This window comes from Oculina patagonica, chromosome 2, assembly GCF_052425735.1.
Source record: "Oculina patagonica isolate OP01 chromosome 2, crgOcupat, whole genome shotgun sequence".
NCBI classification, from domain to species: domain Eukaryota; kingdom Metazoa; phylum Cnidaria; class Anthozoa; order Scleractinia; family Oculinidae; genus Oculina; species Oculina patagonica.
This window is the reverse complement of record NC_135759.1, coordinates 2691505-2706567: the sequence shown is the minus strand read 5'-3', so window position 1 is coordinate 2706567 and position 15063 is coordinate 2691505. Positions and strand designations below refer to the sequence as shown.

Here is a 15063-nt window from a genome sequence, read left to right as displayed (position 1 = left end):
ACATGACATGGCTACGAGATGTGTAAAAATATAGAAAAATAATGATTAAAAAACGGAAATATAGTATAATAAAGAAAAGCCGGAAAAAGCTTGTTCGATTTTCGCGGGTACTTAATTTCGCGAAAATGCAACAGGAATATTTCGCGAGACTTAATTTTCGCGATTTGGCCAAAAATACGTAATTAGCATAAAAATTACAATAGAAATCGTTTAGAATTAATTTTCGCGGGTCTTTAATTTCGCGATTTTTTGAAAATCGCGAAAATCGCGAAAATTAAGTCCCGCGAAAATAAGTAACAATAAGGTACATTTCATCTGTTCTGTTGAGACCTGCAGGCCCTTTCTTCTTTCTTCGGTATTCTGTTTACATATATGGGTTTAAATTTAAGGCCTTGTAGGCGCAAGGTTGGACTCTAGGCTCAGTGTCGGCTCAGTTGGCTCGAGTCTCCACTCTTGTTTTGCTGAGAAAAAAAAAACATTCTCGTAATCTCGTCCCGTTCGTTTCTTTCGGCTTCGTTTCTCGTGGTCAAGGCCCTGGGAACGAGAATGAAATAAAAACCCGCGAAATTTGTGGTGCGCCCGCGATCCTTTCCCAACATCTTTGATTTCATGATTTGTTGTCGTCCATTTTGAGCAGATTTTAGCCATGACTAGCAGCAATGATCCTACAATCACTACTTTATCAGAAATAGTTGGTGTTAAAAAAGATGAGCTGTATAAGAAGTTCAACCTGGAACCCTGGTTCTGCGACCCTCATCATAAGGAAAATTTGGTTTTCCTTTCTCCCACCGTGCTCCTGGATGACAGGGAACTACGAGAAGGCGGCTACAAGGACAGAGGACCGAAGGAAGTTTTGGCACGTCTGACAAATGATATATTGTCTGACAAAAAGTCTAATCAGTGGTCTTCCTTTCAAGTGCCGGAAATTCCTTATCTCCACATGGGCTATGGGAAGACATCGGAAACTAAGAAACATAACATGGCTTTAACGGAGAACGAAGCCAAAGTCTGGATGAATTTTCTTGATCTGTCAAACCGGAAGCAACCTGGGGAAGTTTTGAGAGAGGGTGAAATTCCCATGGAAGAAGACGTTACTTTTCCAAAGCCTGAACGTCCTGAAGATTACCATGCGTTTGAATTTGAAAAAGGAGACGCAGAGGAACTAGTTGATCCGTGCAACAGTGGTCTACAACGTCGAATGAAAGGTTCATACTTGCTGTTTTTTTCCATTTTACTGATCTTCTACAAAAAGAAAGATCCAGCAGCAAATTCAAACAGTAAACAAGAATCAATCGGTCCAAATAAGATATCCGATTTCCTTCTCTTTTGGATTATACCTTATCTTTTGAATTTTACCGAGCAGAAGGTCAATGAGATAAATGAACACCACAAAAATAAAACCGGAGAGGAAGGTGACTCATTTCAAGTTCCAACTGTGCCAAAGTCTGCAATGGCTATTATCCAAGAAGCTATGCAGTCGTGTAATGTTCCACTAGAGCTGGAAAAAAACCTTCTGGACAAATACAGAAAGTATTATGGCACAGAGAAATTGAATGAAAAATACACTTTGCCGGAAACCAGAGCTCACACGCCAATAATTCTGGTCCCTTTGAATTACAAGGTGAGAGACATGCCAGTGGAAATTGAAGACATTGGGACCAAGTGGCAGGAAATTGGTGACGTCCGTCTTTTTGACGAATTTGTTAGCAAATTTGTAGAAATTGAAGAAGTACAAACAGATTTCTTTAATTCCTTTGGATACCTGACAGATAGATTTGCTACAAACTATGGAATTATTCTTCCAGATGAAGCAACCTTTACTGAAGTGATAGAAAAAGTAGAAAAGAAACATCCTGATCTCTTGCGGGAATTGCCAAAACAGGGACGCAGCCTTGCTCCACGTCTAGGCCTCTTGAAGGATGCCGAGAATCAGTCTGTTTGTTTCTCCTACTTCAGTAAAGGTAAGTTTATCGCTTTTGGAATGAGTTGATGTCTGGTTTTGTAAACATTACGTTTTTTAGGTATTAAAGCCCCTCCCCTATAAACCTGCTGTGGTGTCTCTTTTGCCAAGTTGCAGAATACCCTTGTTTGGTGTATATAATAGATACTGGCTTTACATATTTACTATTAATAACACCTTTTATTAAAAACAAACCAATAGCTATATTGCAACTCCTGAGTATTGATTGGTTTTACAGGCCATAGTATATGAGCTCTAAAACTATTGAATACAAATATGGTAGGTGTATTCATCAGCAAGAACAGCTTTTCCCCAGGGTTTTGACCCAGAGGAAAATTATAAGTGGAGAAGTAGCCTGCAGTGCAGGCGTTTTCCGTGGGCGCACCTAATATTAGTTCGCGATCGAGTAGATTCGCCGCCATGTTGGATGAGGACAGATTTGCATCACTCCTACTACCCTAGGACACGTTTCTCCTATCCCCAATCCTCTCCCAAGTAAGAATCTAAGATTTTTTTTTTTTTTTTTTTTTAACTAATACTTTATTGACACTCAAAATAATACAAACAGAGTATATAACAGTTTTAAATAACATCAATGTTAGCAAAAATAAACTTAAATACACATAGAACAAGGAAAAAAAAAGATACAACATAGGAAACGATTGAAAAGCGGTAATTTTAAATATATATTAATGTATCGGCTAAAAGGAAAAGGAAAAAAAAAAAAAAAGAAAACGAGATTCGAGGATATCTAAACGTAAATACTTAAAAGTTAAAGGAAATTCTTCCACTGCTTATTAAATTCTTCGAGTTGTTTATTTTTTATGGCAATTTGCCTAATGGTATCAATCCTGGTACCGAAGAAAGGGGGAAAGCTGTCAAAATTTATATTAGTTTCGTCTTGAAAGCAGCAGAATATAAAGTATTTAGCGACAAGTGTAGCGTAATTTAGGGGATCTTTGTACTTAGTGTTGTTGTGCCAACCGTATAGTATATTACGTTCATTGAGTTCGAAAGTCTGATTAGTTTTTTCACACCACCAAACTTTGAAAGCATTCCAGAAAGCGGAGACTACATTACACAGGAAGAGCATATGCGGAAGCGTTTCTGGCACAGCCTGGCAAGCGCGGCAGAGATCGGACTCAGACAACCTCGCGCGAAACAGGAATATTCTCGTTGGAAGGATGTTTTGTATAATTTTATACTGGAACATTTGTAATTTAACTTCTCGCGTTGTTAAGAAAGGCATCATATAGACATTTTTCAGGCTTTCTTTAGTAAAGCCATAACGTAAAATTTTAGTCTCAGCTGTAGGTGGTTGGAAGAAATGGTCTAGGATGGCTGCGTAAGCAGAGTGAGTAGTGATATTTTGGGTGAGGGGTTCAAGCATGTCAACTGGATTATGGTTGGGGGGATCTATTAATTTAAGTTTGCGCCGCCAACTAGCGGGGATGGAATTTATTAGTCCAAAATATACGGTAAAGGGAACATGCATCAAAAGTTTTTGCTGAAGTTTGTCAATGGATAAAAAAGTAGAGTCAACATCAAGAAGGTCGTGCAGGCGTAAGATTCCGTTTTGAAACCAGTGTTTGAAGAAGATTGTTCTTTTGTCTATTATTATATTGCTATTGTTCCAAATTATTTCATTATGGATCTGTGTATTGTCATCAATAAGATCTGATCTGTAGTCTTGCCAGTACTTCAGTACCGAGCAATAAAAAGGAGGCAGGTTGTGTAACTGGAGTAACTTTAAGTCATACCGGCATTGTGATAAAAAGGAAAGGCCACCTACTTGGCTCAGCAAAAATTCTGGTATGGCTTTCCAGCCAGCATCAGAGTTTTGTTGTATCCTTGGAATCCACGCGATTTTTAGGGCAGATTCCATTATACTAAAATCTATCATCTTAAGACCACCACTGCTTTTCTCACCAATAATTGTGGCTTTTTTTATTTTCGGAGGTTTACCTTCCCAAATGAAATTGAAAATCAGATTGTTGGTTTCATCAACAACACGGGGTGGTACGTACAGGTTGGAGGCGTTAAAGATCAGTTTTGACAGTGCTAAAGTTTTTACAATGTTAATCCTGCCGATTAATGTCAGTTTTCTGCATTTCCATACATTCAAAATTTTTTCCATGTTGCGTATCTTGTCGCCAAAGTTTAATTTGTCTGCTCTAGGTGAGTCATACGAGAAAAAAACACCAAGCGCGCAAATAGGTTCTTGTGGCCAGTTAAAATTGAAAGGGGTATCTTGTCTATCTTTCCAACAGCCCAACCACATAGCTTCGGTTTTTGACGTATTAACCTGTAAACCAGAAGTAGAAGCGAAATTCTTTAGCATATGTAGTAAATGTTCTATTGAATTGAGGTCGCTTACAAAAACGGTGGTATCGTCCGCATACATAGTGGATTTTATTTCTTTTTCTCCGATTGTGATACCTTTAATGCGATCATCACGTTTGACAGCTCTGGCAAATAGTTCAAGGCCAATAACAAAAAGTAAACCTGATAGTGGACAGCCCTGTCTCACACCTCGGTTTATTGCGAAAAAGTGTGAAGCGTGCCCGTTGTTTATAACGCAGCTGGAGATATCAGTGTGAAGAGTTTTAAACCATTGTAAAAAATTAGCGCCAAAATTAAAATGAATAAGGACCTTTTCTAAGTAATGCCACTCAATGGTGTCAAACGCCTTGCGAAAGTCAAGAAATAGGGCAATTCCTGGCAGATTTGTTTTGTCGGTGTAGAACATAAGGTCTTGTATAAGCCTGATGTTTTCGCCGATATAACGCCCTTTTACATAGCCTGTTTGGTCAGGATTTGCTAGCTTCGGTAGAACCTTTTCTAGGCGCTTGGCCAAAACTTTAGTGAGGATTTTGTAATCCACATTTAACAGAGAAATCGGTCTCAGATTTTCCAAAATTGTTTTATCCTTATTTTTGGGATAAGAGAGATAATTCCGCGTAAGAATCTAAGATGGCGCATGATCAAAATGCATTCGAATGCGCTTACTAAATACGCCTGCTCTGCAGGCTAGTGGAGAAGTGGTCACAAGTGCTTGCTCACCATGAGTCCCCCATAGCTCAGTGGTTATTCCAACCGGTATTCTAGAAGGTCATGGGTTCGACTCCCGTTGGGGAACTCGGAAAATCTTTTTTCCGAGTATTTGACTTGCGACCACTTCTCCACTTATTTTCACTTTAATCCAAGTCACCACTTATCCTATAACATAATAATATATTATTCTTCAATTTAATTCTATTTTCAGAACATTCAAACAAGGATTTATTCAGACTCACTAGCTCATATCGCCTCAGTCATTTTAACCTTGTTGTGCTGCATGGTGCATGCATTAATCCCAATGATCCACAATGCAAGTTACTGAATCTATACCCTGTAAAGGCTTATAGAAGGTCTTTGTATGAGAAACAGGTGAGACGACTAGGTGGAAAAAGTGAGGGCAGGTTTAGTAGACTTGAGTTCCCAGAAACATTCAAGAAATGGGAACGAGAGGTCGGCAGTGACAATGTGGTGAAGAAAGTAACAAAAGCGAGAGGTGATCCCGAATTGAATTACTCGCCAAAGTATGTTCGCGAACAACCACTGGAGGTTGTTTACACCACAGCAAAAGATGTGTCAAAATTGAAAAAGGATGTCTTCGGAGCTGCTGTCGCAAAAGGCCTAGAAGACCTGGAAAAATGTCACATAAGAGCAGCAAACTTGAGTGGTTGTTTGTTACCAGACATTGCCAAGAGAGGCCGCCTTACAAATGTGTCAGTTGTTCTAGCCATTAATGATATCCTACAACCATATGGTGCCTGCTTACCACTGCTAGAAGAAGCTATGAGGAGGGTTATTACCCATTTTGTACAAGGTGTTGTTGTTGCTGGTCTTCCTTCAGGTGAGATAAACAATTTCATACTGTCTTCTACAGTGCTGTTGTATTTTTTTTTGTGGGGGAAGGGGGGGGGGGGTTGAAAGGGGGGCTAGAGGTAAAATGCAGGGCTCGAAATAATGGCCAGTCAACAGACAATGTCTGGACTGATTGGGGACTTGACCAGTCAAATGTTTGCCTTGCGGGACATGTTTTCCGGTCACAAGGCGAAAAGGAAAATACACAGAAAATAAAGAAAGAAAATAAAATACACTGTAAAAATACTACAGTAATCAACTGTAAATTTACTGCAGTAATCATACCCCTCTTTTGGACCCCCACCCCAGTCCAAAATCCCGGCTTAGCTTCATACTTTCCTTTTAAATGTTTCGGGTTTAAAAACCTCCCTCCCCTTGGGATTTCCAAGAATTTACCATGTTCAAAAGAGGTGGGTATGGATATTAGTTTTAAAGAATAAATCTTAGTTCGCTGCGTGGCACTTCTAACTGTCAATATTGCGAAAAAAAGTGTATTGTAAGTGCCAAAAAGTTCATTATAAACCAGACGTTTCGGGCTTAGCCCTTCATCAGTGGTGAATTGGTCGTAAATAAAACGACCGTTAAAAATACGCCACAAGAGTATGTATTTAAAGTCATGTCTCTAGCACGCGCGCGCACGAGAACCTCAATAGAAACGGAAATCTAAGTTGAGGCCGCGCGGATGGCAGGTGCCAAGTTGGAAAATTAAGCGCATCTCTTTCGCTTAGCGCTTTCTTTGCTTGTTACCGCCGCAGAGCTTGACGCCGCGGACGTGCGTCCGCTGAGCTGTGTCCGTTTGAGCTGAAATGCTCTGCGACGGGGAGGCCAGGCACACTCTTGGTAATGCTTCTTAGATGTTCCCCAAAACGTTCCCTTAGAGTGCGCCCAGTTTCGCCAATGTAAATGGCAGGGCAGCGGCGACAGGAGATGCAGTAAATGAGTCCTGAGGACGAACACGTGAACAAATCCCGAATGTTAATAGAATTCTTTGGGCCCTGAATGTTGGTGTTACTCGAGATGTGGTCACAAGTATGACAGCGAGAGTTTCCACAAGGGTAAGCGTGCGGTAGCTTGCTTGGAGGCTGTGTGAACCAGCCTCCAATATTAATACTCGTATGGATATTACCACCTTGGGCAGGGGCATATTTAAAAAAAGGCTATCAAGGAGTATTTAACAATTATTCCATTAGCCCGTGTTGGATACGAGGTGGTAAATAGCCAACGAGGCGTTAAGCGCCGAGTTGGCTATAACGACTCGTATCCAACAAGGGAGAATGGAATAATTGGTTTATTAAATTATTTTCAAGTTTAAATCGACTGGACATTTCATTATGATGTAAACGAAGTGATAGTATGAGGAGGCGCGAAAATTTCTGGTCAACGCGGTGTTCACTTCTTGAGTTGAATGAAACATACGAGGAAAGGAAGCGAGAGAGTTTTCTTTCCAAGATTTTCCTCAAACAATCCCCTCTAAAGTCGTCTAAATATCCTGGAAATTGTGACAACAGTTAAGATATACGAGAAGACCTGAAGCAAAAGCTTTTCTGGAAACTACAAGTCTTGTGCAAGTCGAACAAAGCAAGTGTTGACATTGTACTTCTCTACGGCTCCACGGCTGTAATCAAGACTACTATATTATTTGAAGCGAAATTGAGCTCAAAGTGGAACAGGTTTATTGAAGTATAAAAGGAAAAAACCAAGATTGAAAGGTAACAAACTTTACTGAAGTGCTGAGCCTAGTTTTATGACGTACACTGAATGAAACTGTGTCAGTTTGTCGTTCTTTCGTAAATAATTTGCTGCTTTTCTACTTTATTCACTCGCTCTTGTTGTGCGTTGACGAGTATTATTAATTAAACTTTTCACATCAATCGTTTTGTTTCGCGTAGTTAATTTTACTATCAATGGCATTTCTGTCGTGTTTGTAGGCACCGCTGATTATTTCTTATTCATAAAGCTCGCCAAATTTGCTGTTTTCATCCATTTTTCTGATGGAACTGTCGCTTCTCGCGGAAAATTTTTACACTGAACGGCATTTGCCGCACTCATTTCCCCTATAAGGTCAAACATAGGTATACCAGCTGATAACCAGGATTCAGTGAACCAATCAGAAAGCTAAAAATGCAATATCCGAGGTTGAGAATTTAATAAGATATAATTATAGTGTACATATAGAGCCTTAATGATGACTAAACTAAGATGTTTATGTACTACAGGTGTAATACTGTATTGGACTGTAGATTGAGCATATTTCAGGAAGCACTCTGTCTGTGTCCTTCTAAACAGACTTGCAGTACTTCAGCACAAAATGCAAAGTACTGGAATTACTATAAACTTTTAGTTTCTCTGATATTGAATTGTATTCCTCATCTTCTGTACTAGACAGGGATGCAAATAACAGTCGGTCATAGGACATTGGCTGACCAAAATTTGCTCATGTCCAACAAAATCCCAATTGTGGTTGGACATGATGTCCGGACAATTTTTCGATCGTTTAATGGCAACGGGGAATAAAAATCTGTCCAACCACAATTTTGTTTTGTCCGACCAAGATGGTGTCTTAGTAGACATAATTATGTCCTTTCAAGTGAAAAAATTTATTTGCAGCCCTGCTAGAGATTATGTCAACTTTGTTATTTGTTACATTTGTATCTTTTTACTCTCTGATTTTATAGTTACCATAAAAGTTCTATAAGCCCCCTTCTCTTTGAACAGCCCCCCCCCCCAATTTTTAATGATCATTTCCATTCCTAGATTGTAAATTATAAGTTTATGAACAATGAGACAAGTCAACTTTAAGCATTTTAAGGTTAAAGGGCCAACCTTTGTTATACGGTTGCCGTAGAAAAAAAAAATTAAAAAGGCAATTAGGAATTTTAATGAGGCATATGTTTGATATTCACCTGAAGAAATGGCCTCTAAAAAACATCTCAAAATACACATAAATCAATTTATCTAATTGTAATATAGTCCGGCGGCTTAGCTCCTGAATTGTGCGATTTTTGATACAAGCATCAAACTTTGCAGGATTACAAGCATTCGCATACTAATCAATTCTTGATATAGTGCCAACGCCAATTTCCTATTTTCAGCTAGTAAACAGCGATGAAATTTTTAGCCGAGAGGCCCCCCTGCCCCTTCCCCACAAAGTATTTCTTCTTGTACTTTTATAAACCTTTTATTGTTGATTTTTATTCATAAGTACAGATATGAATGCTTTTAATTAGGCTTACAATTGTTATTTTTTTACCATCTGTTTGATACTAATAATTTAATAAAAATTATTGCATGGGAAAAGATTTTTCGTTCCCCGCCCTCTGCTCCCTCGCGTCTTTCGTTTTGCGCTAGCGTCCAGGTCTCTCGCGATTGGTGAACCGTTCGCTAACAGAAGAAAGATAGGAAAATATAGGGCTGTGAACAGTCTAAATTACAGCATTTCAGTCTAAATTTTGTACGTGCGACTTGGTATCACTACCCGGCATAATAGTATTTGTCTATAAACCAGGACAAACAAATATTTCACGAAATTTCATTGATTTTAACCCTATCCAGACCGGGAGGGGCGGAAAGTGCCCGCGCTGACTTTGAACGCTTATAACTTTTTCAAGATTCAACCGAACGCTACCAAACTTTGCGAGTTTATCTAAAATTTATCTGGAAATAATTTGGTAGATTAAGTTGTTGTGTCGGGAACTTGACGTCACCATGGCAACGGCATTTTGACACGCAGGTTTTCCCAATTTTGTAATTTTCGTGTTTCTATTAATGAAAAATAATTTTAATGCAACTATTTTCATCCTTTTACGGTTTTTAAGCACAGTTTTATTGATTTTGAGTACTTTGCAGTAATTTTGGGCGGTTTTATGACGTTTTGGAAAAAATCCGAAATCCAAGATGGCGGATCCAAGATGGCGGCTGTTTTGACATTATGATGTAATTTTCACGTCATGTAACGTCATCTTCCCACGTGACGTATACCAAAAGATAGGTGTTTGGACATACTGTATATTCCTTAAGTTTCATTGTGATTGCTTAAATATTCTGGAAGTTACGGAGGTCTGAAAAGATCCAAAAAAGCCCGGTCTGAATAGGGTTAATAAATTAGGGTTTCCATGGAAACCGGTGTTTTTCGGGCTTGGCACTATATCTGAAAAAAATTCTGTTGGTGACCACTTTCATTGTGCCAAGTTTCATGCTTGTATCAAAAAGTGCACAATTCAACTAAAATTTCGAGCTAAGCCGCCGGACTAATAATCTAATCACACAATTAATAAGTGTATGAGAGTTTATTGCAATAAGGTGTAATAAAGGTTTGAGTTTTTCAGGGTTCAAGTTACATGTATCTGGATATAACTGTATCATTGATAATGATCTGAAATAACACCCCCCCCCCCCAAAAAAAAAAAAAAAAAATCTTTTAGTACTCCTTTAAGGGGTTTTAAAAATAAATTATTACGAAAATTGTGACCACTTTTAGTTCACATTCTTTCATGCAGTCACAACCCTCCAAGTTAAGACCATTTTAGTTGCCATGGCGACTAGAATTTTGGAGCTGGCAACTTAATTCAGGACAACTCGGATTAATATTAATCGGATTAATATTAATCCTAATGATTATTATAATCCAGTAATAGATTATTATAATCCAATAATAGATTATTATAATCTATTACTGAGGTTTGAGCCGTGCCTAATCTTATGTAAGATTAATATTAATCGGATTAATATTAATCTTAATAATAAATCTCAACAACTCAATCCTAGTCCAAAGCTTCCGAAGATTGGACCCACATGTACTTTGTGCGCCCTTGCAAGTCGACCGGAATCTCCCCTACTCCACTTTGCATCTTCAGCTTCAAGCACTAAGCTAGGAATAGATACGAAGCTTGATGTGACATACTTTATTGTTTGAAACAGCTGAAATAGTTTTTTCGTGAACTTGACATCATATACAATATGATTACCACGTCATAGTTGCCATTGTGATATGTCGACTCCGAACCTCGAAACAGTTGGTGTGTTTGGGATTGTCGTTATTTCTTTGCAGCTGGTAACGATTCCCTGTTGTTAGGTCTCCTTTTTTTTTAAAAGAACATGCCCACGGCACAGATTCGCTGACCCAGAGGCACTTGATCCTTTTCTTTTACTTCTAGGGTCAACAACATCATCTAATCTAACTTTAGCATATGCAAAAGTGTTCGTCATGTGACGGATGTGATTAGTGACTTATGTCCTGTCAGACCTGTGTTTTTAGTCTGCAGTGTGTTTGTCATATACATATCTGTCAGATAGTCAAATAGACATATCCAGGGTTTTCATTAAGAATTGTAATAGCAGGAGAATAGTGTAAAGTAACCGGAGAATGATTTTTAAAGGTTTCACAACTTAATAAGAAAATAGGTAGAGGCCTTTGAAATTTAGCCGGAGAATTCTACGTAGTAGAAGGAGAATTCTCCGATCTCCGATGCCTAATGAACACCCTGCATATCTGTTATCGGAACATTCACGGAATTTTATCGGGATTATAATAGAGATTAATATTAATCCGGATTATAATATTAATAATAATCTAATCCTTCCAATTTTTTGCCGTGCCTTAATCTATTACTGGATTATAATAATATATTACTGGATTATAATAATCTATTATTGGATTATAATAATCCTATTATAATCTATTATTATTATAATCCGCGGATTAATATTAATCCGAGTTGTCCTGTTAATTGGAACCAAAGTTGCCTGCCTGGCGACTAAAATTGAGAAGAAGGATTGAAAGCATGACCTTAATAAATTATTAAGTGACTAAAACTTTTCACTGGCGACCAAACTTGAGCAGTCGGTGGCCAAATGGCCACTAAGGAATAAAAATAAACTCTTAGGGTTGAGTCATTATTCAAATCAGAAGCAAAAGACAGCTTCCAGTTTACTTCTGGTGAATTTAATCTGCACGAAAGAATATAAATACATTAATAGTAGTCAGACTTTCAGCTTCTTTCTGTAACACACAAGTTTTTAGAAAAAAATGTTTGCCAACCACATTGTTTCGGATCCCCTGCAATCCTAAACAATTTATTTTGGTTTTCCCTTGAGAGTTTAATAAAGTGGGATTTTACTGTACTAGAAAATCACCTAGAAAGGTCAGTGAGGCCGAGGGTATTAATTTTTGCTTTTATGACAAATTTTTTATCTTGTCAAAAATGCAGTATATCCGCCTGAACCAGATGATGGTGGAGATGATGAATCAGAGGAGGAGATGGATGAAACTTCTGATGATGAACAGCCTGTCACTTCAGGATTGACCAGTTCTGGTGAGAGTGGAATTGTTGCCAGCAATTCATCATCTGAAGCAGCACCAGGAGGTACCGGTTAATGAATCATACTTTCCATACTTGATATTTTGCGTACTAGAGATTTTACTGTGTAGTTCCAGAAAATATTAATGGTCCCTACATAGACATTCCAAAGGAGGATGGGGTCAGGATATGGAAGTTTTCAGGGGGAATGAGTGATTGAGGAAGGATGTTTTTTAGAGGGTTTTCCTCCTTAATAACTTGTATATTTAAGCTTTTAAGCTTTAAAAGATGTTAAAAAAAATAAAAATTTAGAAATTGCAATGACTATTTTAGTTGTGCTAAGAGAAATAAATACTAGTTATGCAATGCTGAGCTCCTCAGCTGTTTTCGTTGGCACGTGTTGGCTACCCTATTTGTGGTCAATGGTATATGAGCTCATATACCATTGGCTGTCAACCAATCAAAATGCAGGAATTGCAATATACCATTGCTAGTTTTTAATAATATGGAATATCCCACAAGTCACTCTTATTTTCTCGGTATACACACAAGCCTTTAGGCAAATTTGTTTACCGAGAAAGTGTTGTGTTACTATTTTATACCATGCCAACAAAAATAAGCTTAGTAAATTTTGTCGAGAATAAGATCACAACACACAATGAGAAGGTTGAGTTGAATACATCAATTGTAGATTAGATGTTCCCACAGCAAGTACCGGTACATCTCATTGTCATTTTTTAGGAAAAAGGATTTAAACTTCCAAGAGATTGGGTGGGTGAAGAGGGAGAAGATTGGAGTTTGCTTCAGAAAAACAGAAAATCCTTGGAATTTCCAGGGAAAGGGGATTTATAATCATAGAGGGGTGGACTGGATCCACAGAAAGAAACATAATCTGTGACGTAAGGTAACAGAGATTTTCTAAAACCAGAGATTGTTTTTAAACCCATTATTATAGAATACCAATTTCCTGAACATCCTGATAATAATCTAAGAGGTTTGTACATGTAAGGGATCATTCATTCAGCACTCCCATGGAAGGTTTTTATCTTGACCCCCATTATGTTTTTATAAATGCCATCCTCTTTTTTGCAGTCAAAGTGGGCACACCCAGTAATGATGAACTGGAGGAGTTGGGAAATGAAATAGCTGAATCTTGGAAGAAGCTTGCACGGCGCTTAAAGGTTGAGGAGGCAAAGATTACTGCCATACATAAAGAAAATGAGGAACTGTCAGAAAAGGCTTACAAGATACTCTTGCATTGGAGGCAGACCAATGCACCTGTTGCACCTGCAACGTACCAGGTTTTATACGACGCCTTAAATCATCCTCTGGTGGGTCGCAGTGATTTGGCCGAAAAATACTGTTGTGAGAAACAATAAGGTTTGCAATCTGATAATGATCATACATGCAGCTTGTCTTTTTGCCTTGTTTTGTTTTTGTTGTAAAGATCAGATCTTTACAAGTGTATTGCAACCTTAATTTTGGGAATTGTTAAAATTGTAATGGTTATGTAGGTAGAACCCTCGCTTGTGACTTGGGTTGTATTATTACATTTTCTATGAAAAAAAGAAAGCAGCAACTTGGTCGAGCAAATTTGAATTCAAAAAATTGCAAGTTGCTTTGAGCAAACTATCAATCAATATTGGTTCTTTGAGTAGAAACATTGCAAAGAACTGTTAAGACTGTGCATAGAGAGACTTTGTTGTAAAAACAATGTGCGATCAACGACTTAACTATCATTTTTAGTTTCGAGTTTGTAACATACTGTAAAGAATTGTTTTTATAAGGTATTATTTATTATTATTTTTTGATAATTGTATAGCTATCATGGTATCCATGTAAAAGTTCAAAGCAAGTAACCTCAAAAAATAATTTAAAAAAATCACTCCAAGTGATTAAAAAACGTATTTTTATAGAATTGTAAAACCTTAGTACATGTAATGTATAGATATACAGCTATTTTAATAAACGTTGTCGGATGACGTGACAAGACTGAAAAGTAGTGTGGGGTAGAAGTAGAGAACCTGATGCCCGCAATGAATACTAATTAACAATTAGACGGCGAGCTCGAGGTTTCTATCGGCCAACTATCAAAGTCGATAGAGACCGAGAGCGGACGTCTAATTGTTTGAGCATAACCCAGCGGCTGATCTTTTAAACACAGAATATCACTCAAGATTTTGATTGGTAAAATTCAGCAAAAAACTGAGCGCGCTCTGCCTCCCACGCAGTCGTTCTTAGGGTCGATCGCGTTACACTCCTCCTAAGAACGACTGCGTGGCAGGCTATCCAGGAGCCGTCTATCAGCTATCAGCCCTTATAGTTCACCACTAAATTTTCTCCGATTCTGATTGGTTTAAACTGAACACGTGGCGCGATAGTGCCCGCGCGCCGGAGGGCACTATTTAACAATTAGACGGCGAGCTCGAGGTTTCTACCGGCTGATAGTTGGCGAGGGGCGAAGCCCCGAGCCAACTATCAAAAGCCGGTAGAAACCAAGAGCGAGCCGTCTAATTGTGTTAGCATAACCCACTGACCGATCTATTAAACTCAGAATATCGCTAGAATTGATTTATTGAAGGATTTGATTGATAAAATTCAGCGAAGATTACGCGCGCGCTCCGAGAGCCTTCTACGGATCGATAGTAGGCACCTGTGTAGCCAATCAGATTGCGCGATTACCAATAGTAGGTCAGCGTGGTTATGCTAACAGCCCATAGTGCCCTGCCGAGCGCACCCGTGCATTTTTTTGTAAACAAGCGTGCCTGCAAACGAAAAAACCCAACCAAATTCACTGCATTTAGTGGGTTTCTCGTCTTGTTTTGTTTCGTTTGTCAAATTTCGGCTTTCAATTGAGTTTTTATCCTCAAAAGTAAAAATAATTCACGATGCTTGTTT

At 38.4% G+C, this 15063-nt stretch overlaps 1 protein-coding gene across 2 annotated transcripts; it reads left to right on the top strand.

Moving 5' to 3' along the window:
* The first annotated feature begins 433 nt into the window (after positions 1 to 433).
* Positions 434 to 14152, top strand: LOC144642579 (uncharacterized). 2 transcript variants are annotated; one of them, XM_078501564.1, is made up of 4 exons: positions 434 to 1961; positions 5226 to 5858; positions 12076 to 12231; positions 13258 to 14152. In XM_078501564.1, the coding sequence occupies exons 1-4, from the start codon at positions 647 to 649 to the stop codon at positions 13542 to 13544; spliced, it is 2391 nt and encodes a 796-aa protein (XP_078357690.1). In that variant the 5' UTR covers positions 434 to 646; the 3' UTR covers positions 13545 to 14152. The 2 variants fall into 2 exon arrangements, with proteins under 2 accessions (XP_078357690.1, XP_078357689.1); XM_078501563.1 differs by having other exon boundaries at positions 12076 to 12237.
* Positions 14153 to 15063: the final 911 nt, after the last annotated feature.

Excerpts from the sequence above, each read along its gene's own strand:
- LOC144642579 (XM_078501563.1), top strand. The coding sequence starts at position 647 with ATGACTAGCAGCAATGATCCTACAATCACTACTTTATCAGAAATAGTT. Across the intron at positions 1,962-5,225 it reads TTTCTCCTACTTCAGTAAAG|AACATTCAAACAAGGATTTA; the intron begins GTAAGTTTATCG and ends TTCTATTTTCAG. Across the intron at positions 12,238-13,257 it reads AGCAGCACCAGGAGGTACCG|TCAAAGTGGGCACACCCAGT; the intron begins GTTAATGAATCA and ends TCTTTTTTGCAG.